Source organism: Lycorma delicatula, chromosome 1 (genome assembly GCF_047948215.1).
Source record: "Lycorma delicatula isolate Av1 chromosome 1, ASM4794821v1, whole genome shotgun sequence".
NCBI classification, from domain to species: domain Eukaryota; kingdom Metazoa; phylum Arthropoda; class Insecta; order Hemiptera; family Fulgoridae; genus Lycorma; species Lycorma delicatula.
The window spans coordinates 148364682-148382668 of NC_134455.1; the positions used below are offsets into that span (position 1 = coordinate 148364682).

General features: G+C 33.0%; 1 protein-coding gene across 1 annotated transcript in view; it reads right to left on the minus strand.

Moving 5' to 3' along the window:
• The window catches only part of LOC142318202 (myogenesis-regulating glycosidase-like), a 56194-nt gene that overhangs the window by 36643 nt on the left and 1564 nt on the right, over window positions 1-17987 (minus strand). The window contains exon 2 of the mRNA XM_075354762.1: window positions 13328-13528. Within this exon, the coding sequence (XP_075210877.1) occupies window positions 13328-13528 (201 nt within the window). The remainder of the gene's footprint in view (window positions 1-13327; window positions 13529-17987) is intronic.

The window sequence follows — 17987 nt, forward strand, 5'->3', positions numbered from 1 at the left end:
GATGTGATTTTGCATAGTTTTGATTTGCAACCTCGTGTCGTAACATAACCTTGGAGGGTTAAAGTTTCATAGTAAAGTAATCGAAACTCCCATTTTAAGATTGAGGGTGATGTGAATAAAAATCAGTAATTACTTTTCTTGACTGTTTTTTAAGATCTTATGAATGTGAGAATAAAATATCAGAAATTGGTATACTTTTATCTTATTAGGTATTTATTTTCTTTATAAGTAATTGCTGATAACTACACACAAATACTGATCTTACATAAGTAATTTCTTAAAAGGATGTGAATAAAAGGGACAAAATACTTATTTTTGTAAGAAATTACTTATTGATTTTTAAGGTACCTTGAGACCAACCTTATAATCAGTTATGGCTGTATTTATCAATGTTCGTGATAGAAAAAATTACAAAAAGAGACGGTATAACAGTCCAGGTTGTTGTATAGAGTTACTTCGTTTTGAAGAAGTATCAGTTAAACGTTTATGTGACAGTTTCCTAACGGACGAAATAAACGAGAAAAGGGGAAGAGCATTATCATCAAAGTAGAAAATGGAAATTTCTTCAATATCTTGCAAAGCCAGGCTTTCAGACTGTAATGGGAGAAGATTTTAGTGTTCACCAGGCGACAGTCGATTATATTTTGGACAAAATATCATCAAAAACAAATGACTGGATTTATTTCCCGCAAAATGCACAGGAGGTTAATGAAGGCAAATTTTATGGAGTTCGAGGTTTAAAATGTCTTGTGTGCTAGGTGCTGTAGATTGCACACATATTGAAATTAAAAAACCGGCGCGGTTTGGTGATTTATATCAATCGTAAGGTTTATGTGAGTGTTAATGTGCAGGTAACTTCTGATGCACTTGAGAAGGTAACCACCAGTGCTGATGCTTCATGGCTAGTCAGTACCCATGAGAGTCGTATTTAGAGACGCATTAAAACACTGGAGGTAATGACAAAATTTAATGGAGTTGTTGTCTTCTGGGAGATAGTGGTTATGTTCTGCTTACACCATTTAGAAATCCTGATAGTAACGAAAGAAAAAACTCAATGAAAAACAACTAATGAAGTAATGAAAAACAACTAAGCAAAGAAAGAGCAATTGCTGAGAGAGTTTTCAGGTAAATGAAGCAGCGGCTCCCGTTGTTGGAAAACCTGGTTTGAGTAAAATTAGAAAAAGTTCCAAAACTTTTTCTTGCTTACACCATTTTACACAATTTTGGAAAACTGAGGAATAAAGTATACGAAATAGCAGATGAAGGAATTCATACTGGTGATGAAGAAATTTTGGAAAATGATGAAGTAGAGGAAGAGTTTGATAGACATAAAAAGAAGAGGAAAACAGAAAGTGCCGAAGTAATGAGTATACTTGGAGTTAATTAATAATTGAAATAAAAATCATAATTTTTAATCCTTTTGTCCCGTGTATATAAATTTATCCTTTTGATTTGATTAAAATAAATAATTAATGTTACAATTTAAGAATGTAGTTGTGTCTAAAAAAATTGTAGGAAAATAAATTTAAAAAAAATATTGTTAATAAAAAGTAAATAAATAATTATTACATACGTATAGGCTCACATGAATGCATAGACTGGTAGAAGCTATCTACCTACGTAGGCTAAAATCTTTGTTCATATGTATGTACCTACGTATTCATACATACGTATGTACGTCTACGTATATGCCTCACATGTATGAAGACCATTAAACTTGGATGTTTTTTTTTGTTTGTTTTTTATTTATTAATTTATTTCTTTGTATTTTTTTTCATTACGACAGGATGGGATAAAAGAAAACGAATTTAGTTACAAAACACGTTTGGGAAAATACCGCATATTGAAATAAGATACGTTGAATTGGTCATTAATTTGCTCATTGGAAGATGCAAACGAAGTGGTGTCAGTTTCCTTGACGTTTCCGCTTCTTTTTACAATTTTTTGTACTCCAGTAATTCTCTCGGTAATTTTTTTCTTTTCTTTTCATTTCAACTTCTCGTTTCATTTGAGTTGTAATTGTTCATTGAGAACAATTCTCTGTAATTCGCTATTTGACAAAGGAGCCGTTTCATCAATGTCACCTGTTTTTCATTACAAAGTCGGCTTGGCATTACGATTATTCGCATCAGTTACAGAAAGTACCAGTATTTCACATTCTTCTGGAGTATGTTTATCTTTACCATCTTCGGCTCCAGCACTTACAGCCCCTGGAACTAGTATAAAATTGGAATTTTCATATTCTTCTAGGAGGTTCAACAAATCCTTCTTCCAATTTAATAATTTTATCGCCTTGTTGCCTGTTTTCTGTTTTTATGTGTTCTTTTTAATTTCATGCATTTTCTTTTTTTTTTTCAGTGACAATTTCTTTCCCGTACTTTGTTCAAATTCTTTCAAAATTTTTGTCCATGCTTTTTCGTTAGCGTATATAAATTTAAAGGCCAAAGACTTTTTTAAAACAACTTTATGATTTCTTAATACATTTACTAAATTTGCCCTACCATCAGCCACATTGCTGGTATCGTCTGAAACCGGTGATAAATTTTTTTTCTTCTTCTCTTGATAACATGTTTAACAGTCCAGTTGAAAAGTAGAGTTGACTAGCAAGGAATACGTGATATACATTTTTCCTGTTTAGCCTCAGGGAATCACCATCAGGTATTGCTTCAGAGCATGAATGAGGATGATATGTATGAGTGTAAACGAAGTGTAATCTTGTACAGTTTCAGTTCGAACATTTCTGAGATGTGTGGTTCATTGAAACCCAACCACCAAAGAACACCAGTATCCACGATCTAGTATTCAAATCCCTATAAAAGTAACTAATTGCCTTTACTAGGACTTGAACACCGGAACCCTCGACTTCCAAATCAGCTGATTTGAAAAGACGCGTTCACCACTTGACCAACCCGGTGGGTTAATACGTGATATACTGAGATGATTAACTTTAACGGAAAGACATCATCATCATGGTCGGACATGAATCATCAGGCTCTTTCCATTTTTGTAAGAACAACTTTAAACATGCAGATTTATGTTTGATATCTAGGCACGGTCAGCAATTTCTTAAAGAAAAGCAGTTTCTTAAGAGAAATAAATACTTCTACTTAAAGTAAACTACACGCAAATTCTTAAAACTAAAAGTAATTACTTATAAGAAATAGAAAATGTTTATTCATTAAATTTTAAGAAAATACTTTTCTGAGTAATTAATTACATTTCTTAATAAGTAATTACTGATCAGTATTCAGTATAGTTTATTCACATCACCCTGATACTACGAGCTTGAAAACCTGCAGGATTAAGAGAATTAAAAAATTCTGAAGGATAGTGGACTACATCTTCAGTATTGATTATAAAATCTACAGGTCGATATTCCTTGCTTTGCCCTTCAACTTTTTCTAAAATCATATCATTAATTCCAAATGCAGAAATATTTCGAGGAGTTATTATAGATCTTTTGCAAAGCCACTCGTACGGTTATTGTAAAAACTTTACTAATTTTTGGATAAATATTGGAAATGAAATTAAATCCATTGTGTGCACAACGGTACCAATATTTTCATCGAAAGAAATGTTATCATCATTGTGAGGAAGAGTCTCATTTCCAATGTTTAGTTGTTGTAAGTGAAAGTTAGCATTGCCAACCCCAAGATGAACTCTCATATTAGTTCTCAAGTTAATAGTGAGGACAGTTCCATAAGGGTGATAATTTGAGGCATATCTGAACAACGGCAGCCCTAGTTCCTCTCGCGATTATAGTCAGTGTTTGCCGAAAGTCTCCAGCAAACACGAAAATTATACCACCCATTAATTTACCGCATGATCTAATATCTCGAAGGGTTCAATTAATGGCTTCAATGTGAGCTCGATGACTCATTGTGTATTCATTCCGCACTATAAGTTTAGCATCTTGCAAAATTTGTCCAAGTGGACATGTTTACGAGTAGAACAAACAGATTCTTGCCCACATGCAACATTTAACAGTAACTTAAAAGTGGAATGTGCAGTTCTCCTACCATTTATAAGTGTAGCAACTACTCCTGATGATGCTACACCGATTGCATCGATTTTAGTTGAGCTAACTTGAGCAAGAAGCAAACTGATTAAGAAAGTTTTTCCAGTGTCTCCAGGAGCATCTAAGAAAAAATCTTTGGGTTGTTGCTAGCAACGCTGTCATTTATGTTATCAAACGCCTGACGTTGATCTGGTTCTAATTTAGGAAGATTAATATTTACAAATTCTTTCTGTTCATCGACATCGAAGGAGAGTCTCAACATTGTATCATAAGCATTAATAGCTTCTTGATTATCACGTGTTGGTGTTGGTAAACCGAATCGCATTGATATTTCTTACTTAACGTAACGACAATATCTTCAATCTCAATGAGACCTCTATTCAATATTTTATCAGAAATTGTAATCTCAACGTTATTGGTTTGACGTCGGATTTGATATGAAATATCTTTACAAAAATCTTTTTGGACGTTTCCCTCAATATGTTCGGGTAGGCAGTATGACAAAAAATTAATATAATTGCAAACAATTCTCTCAATTAAAGCGAAGACTGACCGACAGGAGCATCAGCAAGCGTGTCTTTCCAGTGATTATCATTGTCCAATAAGCCTAGTGCAGCGCAAGCAGCTTTTTATGTTTGGTGTAGCACATCATCAACAGTTTTCAAGTAATAAAAAAATGTATTTCCTTTATTATGCAATAACATACACAGATGAAACCATTCACTTTGGTTTGGATGAATTGTGTATACTCTACCCAGAGCAGTATCCTTTTTGATTACAGAAAATCCTTCGATGTCAGTATCGCGCTTTCTTCTGTTAAACTTGGTATTATTATAGCAACATTATTATTATAGTATAGTATCTAGGGACTTCAGGTTAAAACATTGTCTTAGCGAAGTCATCGGACAGCTCAAAAAAAGCAATAAGTGTGGTTTTCTGTGGATTCAAGGACTCGTAGATTTTGTTCAGTTAAATAAATACTTTGTTTTCTAAGTAAACCGCTAAGTGAACAGTAACGAAGATGTATTGGAAAGTCAAAAAATCGCCAGTCGACCTTAGATGTACATATATATCTACCATTAATGTTCTGATTCAATTTATCTCTTTGATTTTCAGTCGAAAAAGTTGCTTGATCTGAACCTTTGGAAATATATTTGTAGATATATCGAATCGCTTTCACGGAGTCGCAAAATTCAACATTTATGTGGGCGTTAAAGCAACGTGACAATAGTGGACAATGCGGGACGATCCATTTATTATCAATACGAATTATGTCATCTTGCATGTTTAAAGCTGGCATATAACCTCCGTTCTCTGGACTTCTGCTGCTATAAGTCGGGTAACCGTCATCTGCAGTTTCAGTGTTGCAAATGTACATTTTAGGATACTTTTTTGAACATTTTCCATTTATCATGCATGGTGAGGATCTATTTATATTACCATATGGTCTATGACAGATATGTTTACAATGCCATATAATTGGTCAACATTTTTATCAGGGAGTTCAGCAGATATGATAAGATCAATTTTGTCAGGTCGTATTTTAGTTACGACTAAAGCCTCGTTTAGTCGAGGCTTTAGTCGAGGCTTACTTAGCCTCGTTTTTGCCACTCGACACTTAACGCATAGCGGTTGACCGAACCAAATATTTCTTTTTTGTTAATAAGTCTAGGAGTTTTTTTCATTTTCAAATAGAAAACTCTGAATATAATACCGTGTTTATCAGTAGATGTTTGACCAGTGAATAATTCGTTTTTTATTTCTGGCCATTCAGGATTGAACGTAAAAGTTATAAATAAATCTGGACGCCCATGTTTACGCACGTATGTCATAGAATCTTGAGATTTCTCATGCATTTACCGTGGTGAACAAGTGAAAGATGAGGAAGTATGAAACTTTGACCCATGTTGTTAGCATTAACACTGGTGTCTGGTTGCATAGTATATCGAAGATGAATGTAATCATCAGCAACTAATTTTTTTGCGTTACTACGAATAAAGGCTAATCTTTCAGTGATCATTTTGGCCATCATGTCAACACAATATTGATTAAATAAGTTTTTGTAATAATGTAAAAAATTGTCACTGTTATCTTGAACCATAAGTTGATAAGCATAAAATTGCGTGCCGGAAACTATTTTATTTTGTTCATTATTGTTTAGCGGAGTAGTTAGATAATAACCATCTTCACCCTTCATAAACATAAGTGGATATTGTAAAGGATCATATAAGCGATGAAGCTCAAACACACGTTGCATTTGACCGTCACGACAACGTAAGATTATATCTCTAAGTCCTTTCTTTATTTTCATCAACCAGTAAAACAGCAACTTCATTAGTAGTTGAAGCATTATAGCTACCTCTATGCTATGATTAACAGCATGAATCATACATACATATACATGATCAGCATAAATTATTAATTTAAAATCTTCCCCGTTACCCAAAGGTGTGTTGTCAATATTGCATTTAAACTCTCTGATCAAATTATTATGTTCCAGCAAAACTTGGCGAATTGCTGTTATTAGTTCTTTGTTCAGGTTTGGAACAATATTAGTACGAAGAGAATTTCGATCAGCAACAGAAAGGAAATAAATTTATAAAACTTGGTGATCAATCCCAGATGCTGGCAATAAACTTCCTGTGCAATGGTCAAATTACCTTGAATTTTTAACGTAGGCATAAAATTCCCTTCTACAATTTGTTTAGCATCGAAAGAAGTCATCTGAAATAAAGTGTTGTATTTTCCAACATTATCGAGAAAATGTTTTGAGAAAGGATGAGATCCTAAAAAACTAAACTGTTGATTAGTTCTGGTAGCTCATTAAGTGTAGGTAGTAAAACTTTCTCACCAGAACAACACATGCTAGATGCTTCATCTTTCCACATTTTTTTGCAAAACAATAACAGCATATTTTAATCAATGCAACAATTTGTAAATATTTACTATTAATATAATCCAAATGAGGATCATATTCAAAAGCAGATCTGAAGTTTAAAGTGGCTTTCCACTTTAAACTTTTTTATAGCATCGTAAAATAGATCCTCATGTTCTTCCAGTCTCATGTAAACGCGATATTTAGACATTCGCCTTGCATCTAGTAGATTTTCTACCAGTATTACATCTCTTCTGTTTCGGCATTATTTAAGAAAAAGAACTCAATAAATACCACCAAAATAAATAGATAAATAAATAAATTTGAACAATCTAACTACTATACATATATCAAACAAACGAATTAAAATTGTCTGATATTCAGTAATTAATTATCGGCAGCTTACGCTCTTGTGATTAAGTAAACCGAATTTGTTACAACATGTCCGTCACCTAAAGGAGAACCAGTATACTACGTAAAAACCCACCGGGTTGGTCTAGTGGTGAACGCATCTTCCCAAATCAGCTGATTTGGAAGTCGATAGTTCTAGCGTTCAAGTCCTAGTAAAGTCAGCTACTTTTACACGGATTTGAATACTAGATCGTGGATACCGGTGTTCTTTGGTGGTTGGGTTTTAATTAGCCACACACCTCAGGAATGGTCGAACTGAGAATGTACAAGACTACACTTCATTTACACTCATACATATCATCCTCTGAAGTATTATCTAAACGGTAGTTACCGGAGGCTAAAAGGAAAAAGAAAGTATACTACGTAAAGAGTTGTTGCCTGAGCGCAACATTTCCGCCGCCTACTGGAGAGTCAACAAACTACGTATGGAGGCAGTGAAGCATTATCTTTTTAAGGTGTTTTTTTTATTGTTTATTTTCATATTTTTTCGAGATCAAATATATTTATAAACCTTCTCAGTTATACCAAAAAAACATGGGTAAATCTTTCGTTGCGATTTATCGGGTAGTTTTTTGTTTATCTCGAACAAAAAAAACCCTTTTTCTTTATACAATAGTATAGATTTACAGTATAACTGCTAAAAAAAAATTAAAATTTTTTAATAAAAAAAATTTTACCAATAACATAAAATTTTTAATAACATCCACAATCTGTAAAACAGATAAGGTATCAGGTATTATAAAAAATTCCAAAGACTTTTTTATTTCCTAAGTCGGGGCCTATGGAAGTCCTTTTTTGAAAAAGTTCCCATATTGGCTAAATACTAGATGGCTAGAACTAGATACAGTTGTATTTTCAGTTTTGAAAAAGTTTAAAAAAGTTGGTATTTTAATTACTGGTCCCATTCAGCCTCCTTGTTTTTGGTGATTGGGATTGTATTTATTGGAATAATTATTTACTTCAATAAGTTAGCTCAATTTGATTGCAATGTTAATCAACAAGGCACTATATTATTCTATATTTTTTTGTAAACTCTAATAATTATAGTTCCAAAAAAATATATGTGTACAATGATACCTTCTTGTCTGATGGGATCGAAAATCAGGCTATATATATATATATACCCAATTATTTGTGAAAAATTTCAACTTTTTTGATAAATGGGTTTTTGAGATATAATGAAAAAATTGTTTAAAAATAATATCACCTAAAGCTGATTGACTTAAAGCTTTGGAGTTTTAAATAAATTAATAAGTACTTTCATCATACTAAAGCTCAATTTTCTTCACTCACAATACAAAAGTAAAAAATTAAAATTGACAAAATCTACTCCTGTCCTTTTCAATTTTGTGCAAAGAAATATTTTGAGCCTTTTCAAAAAATTTATATTGAGTTAGTCTGGAAATGTTGGTAAAATATTGCCAATTTCCAGACTGTCAATATTTCCAAATACTGTCAATATGTATGTATGTACATGTGTACATACACCTACAAATTTCTATACTTTTTATGATTTTTGGATTAAGAGGGTCTTGAAACAACAACATTTGTGAAAACCCTAATACAAAATTTTGGTTGATTGGTGTACTTTCCCTTTATATCTATGCTACTATCTATCTATCTATATATATATGTATATACACACAGCTGGGAAAGTACTAACAAATAAAATAATTTTCAGGAATACTTTTCTACATCTTAAAATTCATGCAAAGGAGAACAGATTATTAATGAATTCTTTTTTCAAAATTGCACCATATTTTATTTATTTAAATATATAGTTTTAATTTTTATTAAATATAAATCAATGGAAACAAAACACAATTTTTACAGTTTTTGAATGTGATTCCAGACATCTAAGTCTTACTTTAGTTAAGTATGTAAAAATTTAGCTTTTTAGGTTCTATATTTTTCAAATTATAGATGTATACATTGCGTAAAATATTGCATGTAGTTAAGACTCAAAATACACTTCTTAATGATTAGAAAATTCATAATATTTATAATTACTTTTGCAGCAGTCTTCGGTTACTTAGTTGATATTTCTCACATAGTAAAAACATAATGATTTACTAAATCAGTTGACGCCATATAAAATTTAATACAATTTTCAACCACATTCTTAGCATGTTCCGTCTTAACTTAAAAACCAATAACATTAGCTGATACCATAATGAGAAACTGCATAAGTTATTGAAAGTCACAACAAAAGAACTGAAAGCATTATGACATGAGTTCTTAAAAATGTTATATAAAATAATCAGCTCAGTTTGACTGAAAAATTAATATTTACATACAACTCAAATTTTTCAGTTATTTGATATTTTCCCTCGGCCCTTAAAATTTCCTTTGTAAGGGAGCGTATAAAAATTCCAGAAAATTCAAATTTTTCTCATTAATTTGAAGTGAAATTTTTGCAAGATTGTAAGAAAACTCTACAAATAACTCTTGATGAAAGTACTTCCCAAAAGTACTATTTTAAAACAATTATAATAAGAAATTCCAAATATTTAACAGATGTGACAGAATATTGCAGCCTGTTTTATAATCATGGAAGAAATGGAAAGAGATTAATTATTCTAACTAGTTGAGATAGCAGAGTAATTTTGAATGATCTAATTAAGGAACTGACTGACATAAAGGATACTGATTCCAATCAAGTATTCTTTAACATATTTTACTGTTCCCTTACATTATTTCCTTCACAAGATTATTTTGAATTTATTCTTTAATTTCTGTCAATCACACAATATCTCACATAAACTGTATGAATGAATTAATTAAAGTAACAAAGGAATATTTGTTTAAAAATTATAAAAACTAATTAAAAAAATTATTTTTTAAATAAAAATGCAACAGAAGTATCTAAAAAATAACTATACATAATTTTTTTTATGAAATAACATTTGTGTATGTATAACAATTTTTATATTGAATGAAATTATAAGTCTTGATGTTTTTAAGAGCTTTAACTATGATGATCATTATCAATTAAATTATATTAGCTGTAAATGGTATGCAATTTTAACTTTTGGAATCTAGTTGACAAAAGAGAACAAGCTTGTTAAACATATTTGTGCTCTCAGGTGTTGAAAAAGTTGTTCTTATTTCATACTCTTCAATTTCTGAAACTACTTAGATGTACCAGTTGTTATAGAACCATGAAGGTGTAACATTAAACACTTGTAAGGGGAAACAACATCATTTTTATTTATAGAGTACTTCAATTAAGAATAGAAAATAAACAAACCAAAAATGATTTTAATTCAGTAATAAAGTTTCATTCATTATGATGTTTTAATATTTACATTGGTGATTACTATTTAAAAATTTGGTTGTGAAAAAAGTGAAATGATCCAAGGACAATCAAGAAATAACAAATCTAAGCCAGGATTCAATGAATGTTCCTAGGCAATTTAAATTTGCGACGCATGGATGCATAAAGCACGCAATCCACAAGGATGTGGCGCACAGTCAAGCGGCATCATAATGTGTGCATACTGGTGTGTTTAGTGCTCACATCAGATACCTGCGAGTAGCTCTCGTATGTCCTATCCGTAATCGGCAGAGGACCACTTTCTCACAACAAATTTTCCTATATGAGGAATTCCATGGCTGTGCAGAATCTTTTATTTGTTATCTACTGTAGCCATCCAGTCATCCTGCCACTTTGTGTGATGAATATGTTTTACATAGCTAATAAAGTCAGATGCAGACACAACTGTAATCCAAACAGGAACGAACTAAAGAATAGTAAAAACGCGACATACATGACCGATCAACACCCCTATATATTGCAAAGGAGGATTCGTAGCATATCCAAAAGTTTGGAACATTTTTTAAAAATTCTTTGATGTGTTTGACTCATGTAAGGTGGCTATCAAGAAATAAACCTAAAAATCTGACATCAGGAGAGATAGCAATTAGCTCTTCACCGAGAAAGACTTGCGGAATAAAGGGGTCCTGTAGGCAAGAAAAGACTATACATTTTGTTATCTCAGGTGAAAATGTAAAGCCGGTAACGGACTAAGTTTCATGGAGAGATACAGCAGTGTTCTGTAGTAGTCTTTCCACTGTGGCTGTTGAATGGGATGCAATGTTTGTAGCAAAATCATCAACAAATAAAGAAAACAAAACAGGTGTCTACGTACATTTAGTAATACCGTTGATGGCTGCAGAAAACAAGGTGGCACTTAATACACATACTTACGAATGTTTATGGGATATATCTATTAGCATTCTCAAGTAAAAGAGGAAAGTTGATCAAGGACGGCCGTGCCACCGCCATACTGTAATGGCAAGGCTTTATAACCGTTCCAATCCGCCTTTTTAACAATCCATCTCCGTGGCCTTTTTCTCACGGGTCTGTGATCACTGCTATGAAAGTCATCACAAACAGACCAATTAAGATGAGGAAGTAAACTCGGCGAGCATACGACGAGAGGTCGATGTTGGACAATGTTCCAGATGATAAGGATACGAATGTGTGTGATCCATCAATTAGTTGACAAAGGTCCAAGTCTTGTCTCACTCTGTTTACTTGACAGGAGCAGAAGGATGAGCCCAGGAAACATGGTGGGAGTTGAAGTTTCATACTATTAATGATGGTGATGGAATTTGCGAGAGGAGATTTGACAGTTCTAGAGGATTGAACTCAGAATTTGGTGTGAGATACAAATTGCAGATATGCAATTTGAAGGGGATAGAGACCTACACAGTAACATCAGGAATAAAGGTAGCTAGCAGAAATCTAATGATTTAAGTACCTTTTGGGTAAAGCTGGACCTCCTAATTTCCCACCCCTGAATAACCATAATTCTTTTTTAAAATATATACTTGAGTCAATTTTAAAAACTTTTTAACTTTTAAAACTTGGTTCATTGTAGATATCAAATCAAACATTTTAATTTTATTCACTTAATCATGAATTAAATTCATATATTGTCAGTGAGTTCCTTCTGTACTTTGTTTTTTCTTCCCCACCCTGTTTTTACATAAAATTACAAACTGAAATACTAAGAAATATGTAACTGAGTGATTGAGTTTTACTTACTGTTTAAATAAAAATATTTTCAGAAGATTGTCAGAGAAAATCATATATTTGAGATTGATTACTACTTTTAGGTGGAAAGGACAAAAGTTGTTAGTATTTTGCAGTAAACACTTGTTTTTTACATAGTAATTCTATATCTTTAATGAATTTTGAAAGACAGCCAGCCATACAGAAGAATTTAGTCAAAATTTTGGCTTAATAGTTTCTACATGTTCCATACACTTAGATATTGGTCACCTCTTATTTTCTTCTTATATTTACAACTTAAGTACTTAATAGAGAAAAACCTTTAATATTTTACATGTTTATTAAATGGAAAGAAAGGAGATTAAATAAGGAAAAACGTTGCAGCAAAAAAGCAAGGAAAGAAAGCCTAAATTTTCTGCTTCATGGCCATTTTCATGAATTCTTCAAAAAGTGAAAACAACCAGGTTTGCAGTACATGTAAGACATATAATTCTAGCATTTAGTATTTCTATTTTATTCCTGTGGAAAAAATTAACAGTAAACCCAGACAATCATTTTATTAACATCCATAAAAGTTTCTTACAAACGATAAAAAATGTTGGTTCTTCAGACATAGATCAGTCTGAGGTGGAAGTTATCTGGGTCTCGTTAATAATATATGGAATCTAAAAATTCTGTAAGTAAAAACTAAGATTGAACTTTCTAAAAAATTGTTCATCTTATCAAAAACTGCCATAAGTCTAAAAGTAAATGGAATTTCAGTTCTAAATTTTGCTTTGCTTGCATTATTCTTATGTTTTCACATATTTTTCTAGACAGGGAAAAAGTAAAATTGTTGCAATTGTTCATTTCATGAAATTTTTATGGAGATTTAATATGATATTTTAATACAAAAGAATTTTAAAAACAATCATCAAATCACTGTAATTTGATTCTAGATTTTGGCGCAAAGTTTTTGTTTTTTTTTTTACTGATTTATTACAATAAAACAATTTTTACATACCATCAATAATTGATCTCAATTCAAAGTTCATTTGATTTCCAAGGCTCAAGTAAAGACTTCCTACATGATATGATAAAGTTTTCTGAATTTTGCTGTCTTTATCATTGTCGGTATTATATTTTACATAAGTATCTCTAACAGTTTCATCCAGTGGAATATCTTCAGCAACCTCATAACTAATCAAAGCAATTACTAACAATACTGAAATATAAAAACATTAATAGAATTGTTTAAATATACTGAAATTATATACTATTTAGTTTATACTGAATTCAGTTAAAAAAAAACCTTATGAGTATAATTCTCTTACAAATGAAACTATATATTTTTTAACAATCCCTAGGCTCTACCAGTGTGACAAAAGAGCAACCATATAGTCAACCTTGCTGCAAGTGCACAATTTTTCTTAAACCAATTTTCAATCTTAAACCCTTTGATCCTATCATCAGTAAAAGAGGGATAAAACTATTAATAATTTCTGAACTTGCGTAGTTTTGATACAGTAAGATGTCTATTTACAAATTTTATGATTATAGGGGAGTTTCACATGAAAAATTTGCAACAAAATTTTAAACAGTAATAGGTAATATTAGAAAGAGTTTATTTATCATTTTTATGGGCAGCTGCAATTGAGCTGTGGAGATGAATGTGTTTGTATTATGTTGAGCTATCACTACAGTTTTTTTAATAACGGTCACTGACTAGTTTGTATAGAACGTCTACCTTCACTCTTCCTTGTTTAATGATATTTAAATATTTTTTTTAGTTTTGAAAAAGTGATGAAAGATTTTTTTATTAAATTTATGAGCTGTTTAGTGCTCCAGTGTGTCTTATAAACTGGCAGGGTTAAGGAGAGTCCAGCTCCTCCTAAAGAAAATATGTAGATTTAGGACTTACGGTTAAGCTAAAAAACTTACTGGCACTGCCAGCTGATGTATTTGTTGAGAAAGCAATGTTTGCAGTTTAAGAAATGGCTTTAAAACTTTAATTCACAGGTAGTATTAGTACTTTTAATATATGTAATGAACTACTGAAAAAATAGACAAGTAAGAAGGTTTTTCTTGAACGAATTACTGATTTTTATAACCCAGCTGAAACTACAAGGAATGAATACATCCTGGAATACAACTAAAGTAAATTTACCAACTATTATCATAACAAATTATTTTTGAAGTTGATAAATTTGATATTGAAAGAAACCACAGAAGTGGACGAAATGATAATTCAATCACTGCCAAGTTTACAAATTTTTAGAAGAAAAAAAGTTAAGCGGCATTTTCACTAAAATATTTGAAGTTTTATGACACAAGTTATAGCTATTAGTAACAGCTTTAAATAATACATGATAGCAGCTAAGTAGCAAGTAATATTTCTAAACCTGAGATAAAGTTGTGTTTTTGGAGTACTTGGAGAAAAAGAGGTGGTCTTTACAAGCAATTTGTTAAAAAATATCTACTGTTCATGAAGAATTACTTAGCCAATGGGGTATCACAGAACTGCACTGACGTGGGTAAAATTATTATCACCACTTCAGAAGACAATGCCAAGAAGGTTGAAGTGGATATTTCAGTGCAACTCTCAGGGAAATGAAAGGGACATCCAATTAGTGATATTTCCAAGAAACAAGGCCAATCAGACATTGATCAATTATTATTAAAAGGTGTTACTTCCAGAAGTTTTTGAATTAAATTTAAATTGAAAAATAATCTGCTAATAGTAAAAAGTGTGTTGGGGTTATGGAGCAGGGAAAACATTTTATGCTCTAATTTTGATGGCGATGAAGATATTTCAGTGAGGGATTCTTTACAGATATCTCAGTTGAATACAGAAAACCAAAATTAAAACAAAAAATTATTAATTCTTTCATTAAATTGATTGATCGTTCTGATGTGGTCCAACTTAGTCACACCAAGAGACATTCGACACATTTTCATCTCTGCGGTCATGAGATCTCGATCAAACTGCTCGTATCGTGTCCAACACTTTGCTACATATGTAAGTGCGGGTCTAACTGCTGTAGTATACATTCGGTCCTTAAGTTTTGGAGGCATACGCTTGTCACAAAGAACAGTCGAAATCTGCTGCCACTTCAACCATGCCACGATGATTCACATCTTGCTCACCGCCGCCTCTTTGATTCAATATAGATCCAAGATACTTAAAACTTGTACACTTCGGCATAACTCGACCATTGATCATAATGTCAGGCGATGGTGCTTGTGCGTCGCTAAATGGCAAGAACATATATTCCGTTTTGGATTCACTGATCTTTAGACCGTGACTTTCAAGTGCACATTTCCAGCAATTGAAAACATCCTGCAGCACCGCAACACTTTCACTCGGGAGATTTTTCATTGTCAGCAAAAAGTACGCTCAGCAGCAATTCATCCATGATGTGTGTTGTCAGATAAATAATAACATTGTTAAAGAGCAGTGGGCTCAGCACGCTGCCTTGGTGTACTCCCATGTTCACATGATGTTGATGTTCCTGCCATACATCTCACCCTTGTGGTCGCATCACGATATATGTCCACAATGATTTCAACATATCATTCTGGAACACCATGACTTCTCAATGCCGTCCATATTAAATCTCGTGGCACTCGATCGAAAGCTTTCTCAAGGTCTATGAATATCATATGCAAATTCCTAGCAGCGTCTCTAAACTTTTCCACCAGTATATGCAGAGCTTGAATTGCATCCACTGTTGATCTACCAGGCACGAAACCACATTGATTAACGTGAATTTTTGACAGTACAATCTTCATCAGGCGGTTGTCAATGACTCTTTCCCAAAGCTTCATAGTGTGCGACAGTAGTTTTATACCTCTGTAAATACCGCATTTTCTGGAGTCTCCTTTGCCCTTGGAGAACGGCAAGAGGAAGCTTTGATGAAAAGCCGCAGGCATCGAGCTTCCGTTTTTAATTTTGTTGAACAAAATACAGAGAAAGAGGATGCCGATCGCTCCAACAGACTTCCACAGCTCTATGGGCACTTCGTCCGGTCAAACTGCTTTACCTCTTTTCATTTCTTTCAGTGCAGCTTCGACCTCCAATTCGGTTATGTCTTCCACTTCTTCGCCTAAGACGGGTTCACAGGATGGGTATTCGGTTCGTGGGAACTCCTCGTTCAACAGATTATCAAAGTAGTCTCTCCATCCCTGCGTTATGTTGTGGTAGTCAGTAAGCAGCCTGCCATTTGCATCCTCAATAAACTTAGGTGAAGTTATTGCTTTTGCATTGTTTCGACGCTGTGCCGCCACTTTAAAGATCATCCCATCGTCGTCCGGAGATTCGTGATCTTCATAGAATTTTTGACATGCAGCAGCTTTGGCTTTAGCTATTTCTTTTGCCGCGGCTTTCTTCTTTTCAACTTTTTGTTGTCGTAGCCGCTGTTTTTCTATTGTTAGTAGTGGATCACACTTCAACCACGCCCTGAATGCTGCCCTCTTGGCTGCCTCTGCCATCTTGACAAAAGATGTCAAGATGACAAAAGATTGTCGCCTTTCCAAAACCAGGCTTCTCTTCCGTTTCTCAATCGACCTTTCGATACTCCAAGCAGTTCTTTAGCTTTCAACAAACAGACATCTTGGAATGGCTGCCACATCTCGCCAGCATCCAGTTCAGCCTCTGCCTCAACAACATCATGAATCCAGTCTTGCAATTCTGTCAGAAGCTGCACGCCCTGTTCAGTACCCAGTCTTTGCCATAGAATCTTTTCTACTTTAACCGACTTGTCTATAGTTCGAGAGGTAACCAGAAGGCGCATTTCAGTCAGTAGCAAACGATGTTGATCCACAACGTCCTATCCCAAGATGACCTTACAATCCCTCACAAGCTTTCTCATGTCGGCAGTGCACAAATGGTAATCGATCTGGGTCGTATGACCCCCGCTGCTGTAAGTGATCAGGTGACAGGGCTGTTTTCTGAAGAACGTGTTCAGTATTGCTAACTCATGAGCCTTCGCAAGTCGAAGTATCTCATTTACCCGCTCATTTCTGAAGCCATATCCGTAACCATTATGCCACCTTTTATCGCCTTGATTTTGTTTGCCGATATGTCCGTTGAGATCCGCACCCAGAAACACCCTCTCGTTCTTGAGGAGTTTTTTAAGCAAGTTCTCCAGTTCAAGCCAAAAAGCCTCTATAATAATACATTACATAGGTTTCATCATGATTGGGTAGTTATCCTATTTCACAGATAAAAGAAAAGGAATTGCTTCAGCATTTTCCTGGATGAATCAAAGGAAACTTTGGAAAAATCTTGAACAGAGCAGCATTACAAAATACGTAATTAATTATAAAATAAAAATTTGGTGTTATAAAATCCATATTAATTATTTAAAATAAAATCATATGGAACAGTATTGTATTAATATGTAAAGATACTAGTCATAAAAAAAAAATAACTGAATTGTAATTCAGAAGATTCATATATTTAAAAAATTTTTTAATTAGCATTATTTAAAAATATTTAGAAAGATCAGTATTGTTTCTATAAATGAAAATCTTAAATCTGTATCTCAAAAATTGGTGGAAAGATTTTGTAAACGCTTTGATAATTATTAAAAATTGCAATAAATGGCCCGTTTTCATAAGTTGGATTATTGTGTTGAATTGTGAAATCAGTTTTGTTTGTTTGGGTAGAGGTAGGTATTATT